The sequence below is a fragment of the Ranitomeya variabilis genome, chromosome 2, assembly GCF_051348905.1.
Source record: "Ranitomeya variabilis isolate aRanVar5 chromosome 2, aRanVar5.hap1, whole genome shotgun sequence".
Classification (NCBI taxonomy): Eukaryota; Metazoa; Chordata; class Amphibia; order Anura; family Dendrobatidae; genus Ranitomeya; species Ranitomeya variabilis.
The window spans coordinates 568,675,577-568,679,140 of NC_135233.1; the positions used below are offsets into that span (position 1 = coordinate 568,675,577).

Consider the following 3,564-nt stretch of genomic DNA (forward strand, 5'->3'; position numbering starts at 1 on the left):
GCCGACCACTGGTGGTCATCTTTACCCTTGGTATCTGCCTCCCCACTAGCAGCCAGACAGTGTAACAGATTGCCCCCTTCCCCACCCAGACCCCACAGGAAGCCATCACAGTAATATATTAACCATGTTGATTTTGCCCTGCAGGTGAGTCTGATGCTGAATGGATGGCCTGTGATTTCCGCCTTCGCGGGTGACATGGATGTAACAAGAGAAGCAGCCACCAATGGGGTTCTTATTCAAATGGAGAAAGGGGACAGAGTTTACCTAAAACTAGACAAAGGCAATTTGATGGGAGGATGGAAGTTTTCAACATTTTCTGGATTTCTGGTATTCCCCCTTTAAACTGATTTTCTTTTTTCTTTTTGCAAGAGCAGCGAATGACAAAAAATGGAGAGATCGTTTGCTATTTGCCCCTAAATAGCTGCACTTAAGAGATTCGGACGGGACGATTTACAATTTGAAATATCCAAGACCCTTCATATCTATCTGTGCGTCCTCCCGCTTCGGAAAACTCTATTATTGTAGCAGACGAGGAACTAGTGAGATCAGCCGTCATTTCATCACATTGCACTTTTAGGAAGAATTACAAAAAAATCAAACAAAAAAAAGACAATTTTTGCTTTTGCATCCTTTGATCTATGTCATCGTCACCTAAATATCTGTTGTTTAACCCCATCAATGCCGTATCTAATTTGATTTGTCTCAGTTGAACAACCGGTAGAGAATACTGTAGAGATATCATGTATATTTTGGCTTCTAGGTAACACCGGAAATATCTAACAAAGGCACAGTGGCAGAATGGTGTATCCAGTATTTATCTGTATTTCTGAGTGATTGTGGAAATAAAGGCTGCTACATGTCTGATGCTTGTTCTGCTCTTGTAAAATGTGGCCCAAATACAAGCGATAGAAGTATATCCAACTCTCAATATTATACTCTGTACTATAGGTGTGAATGCTGGAATGTCTTTTGCTTCAAGCCCCTTTAACCCTGACATAAGGGTCTTATGATTTCCTATATTTCTAAGTCGGACACCCACCTACATATCTCCCCCCTCTACCGGCGAATGCCAAAAAAAGGTCTGTGCGTATTATTTAAAAAAAAAAAAAAGATCGGAAAGTGTCAAATATTTTTTTTTGTTTACCAAATAGAATTTTTTGTTTACTCTTTTCAGGTTCTGTCTTAGTTTTTTTAAAAAATATCTTCAGCTCAAAGTCTTAATGTCGCATGTTAAAAAAGGACATTTTAAGAAAAAAAAAAAAAACTTTCCGGAACAATGTACATTATAAGACAATACCTAATGTAATAATGCACATACAGACGCACAGGAAAAAAACCTGTATATGCACATTATAGGAAACTATATTTTAAAGCCTTTTTTCTTCTGTTCAGATGTTGTCTGATATGTCACGGTTTATCATTTCCTACTATTGTCTTTTCTTGGCTATTTTATAATTTTTACTGTTCTTTAAAAAAAATTGTAAATGCTATAATTTTGCAGCACTCAGAGATGAATACTTTTATGATAGTGAATATGGGAAGATATTTGATTGTACCTTAAATTACCAGTGAAATAAAAGTGTAAGAAATCTGTTTTTTTTTTACAATTTCTTTTAATTAATTAGTGTGACTTTGATGACCAAATATATATACATTATTTGGAATAAATATCTGTCCTACGTATTCCCCCCAAATCTCAGTACGTGAGTGGGTATTATAGAGTTAACATGCCATGGCTTTATTTCAAGCCCCTGACTTCAAGAAGGAACTTAATTAGCTCCTAAGGGGAAAATTAATACCCGCATAATAAGCAAAGTCGCTTTATTTATCCTCAGTTTTGTCTTAGTAATAGTTTTGTTGAGCTGATGGGGACAAAGCAAGATTTTCAGCACTCCAGGTGACTCCATCATATCTACAGCTTGATTGTTTCTGGAGAGGTTATTATTACAATGACAGGATGTAATTCCCATTCTACCGGACTCGCTCCACGAAGTGTAAATAACAGCAGCCCAAGACACTCACATCACACATGTACAAGTGTTTCCATTCTATCTTAATCTATCCATTTATCCATCAATGTATCTATCTATCTGTCTGTCTATCCATCCAATATCTGTCTATCTATCTATCTATCTATCTATCTATCTATCTATCTTGATGTATAATAACAAATTGTATTGTGGTACCGTGTTAGCCAGAAAAATCGATGTGAATACTTTTCTGCCCAATAATGATAGAAGTATTCTAGGAGTGATACCTTTATTGGCTAACCAGAAAATAATGAATATTTTCTGGTTAGCCAATAAAGGTATCACTCCTAGAATACTTCTATCATTATTGGGCAGAAAAGTATTCACATCTATCTATCTATCTATCTATCTATTGTCTATCTATTATCTATCAAATATCTATCTATCTATCTATCTATCTATCTATCTATCCATCCATCCAATATCTGTCCATTATCTATCTATTATCTATCCAATATCTATCTATTATCTATCTATCTATCTATCTATCTATCTATCTATCTATCTATCTATCCAATTTCTATATATCTATTATCTATCTATTTCTAAGGAGTCCAAAAATCAGAGGCAGCACACCATTGTAGATTAAAGTTTAGAAAATGCGCAAATTTAATAGCCCATTATTGCAACGTTTCAGCCCATGGAGAGCCTTTCTCTAGCCCATGGGCCGAAACGTTGCCATAATGGGCTATTAAATTTGAGCATTTTCTAAACTTTAATCTACAATGGTGTGCTGCCTCTGATTTTTGCACTCCTGCAATAAGGTTTGGTACATGCCTGAGGGGCCTTGCACCCTAATTTTGCTTTTTGTTTCCTTGTGCTGCTCCAAATCCTTTTGAGCTATCTATTATCTATCTATCTATCTATCTATCTATCTATCTATCTATCTATCTATCTATCTATCTGTCTATCTATTATCTATCTATATCTATCTATTATCCATCCAATATCTATTTTCTGTTATCTATCTGTCTACCTATCCATTATCTATCTATCTATATATCTTTCTATTATCTATCTATTATCTATCAATCTATTATCTATTGTATATCTATCTATTATCTATCTATCTATCTATCTATCTATCCAATATCTATCTATGTAATATCTTATCTATCCATCTCATATCTATCTATCTATCTATCTATCTATCTATCTATCTATCTATCTATCTATCTATCTATCCCACATCTATCTATCTATCTACAGTATTTATCTATCTAATATCTATTATCTATCCATCTCATATCTATCTATCTATCTATCTATCTATCTATCTATCTATCTATCTATCTATCTATCTATCTATCTATTATCTACAGTATCCATCTCAGTATCTAAGTATATCCCTTGTACCTTCCTGTCCTTTGTTTGTAAAGCCCTCAATGCATGATCACTATTTATCTTGCTGTTAGAAAACTTCCAAGTAAATATGGCATGTCAGGGGTAAAATATTAAAGTATTCAAGTTTTTTTTTTCTTAGGGCTTTTTCTTTTCTTCTACGGACCTCCGGGTGCTTACATATACTTTGTCC

General features: G+C 34.4%; 1 protein-coding gene across 1 annotated transcript in view; it reads left to right on the top strand.

Moving 5' to 3' along the window:
• The window catches only part of CBLN1 (cerebellin 1 precursor), an 11,102-nt gene extending 9,509 nt beyond the window's left edge, over positions 1 to 1,593 (top strand). The window contains exon 3 of the mRNA XM_077288240.1: positions 145 to 1,593. Coding sequence (XP_077144355.1) covers positions 145 to 342 — 198 coding nt within the window. The 3' untranslated portion in view covers positions 343 to 1,593. The remainder of the gene's footprint in view (positions 1 to 144) is intronic.
• Positions 1,594 to 3,564: the final 1,971 nt, after the last annotated feature.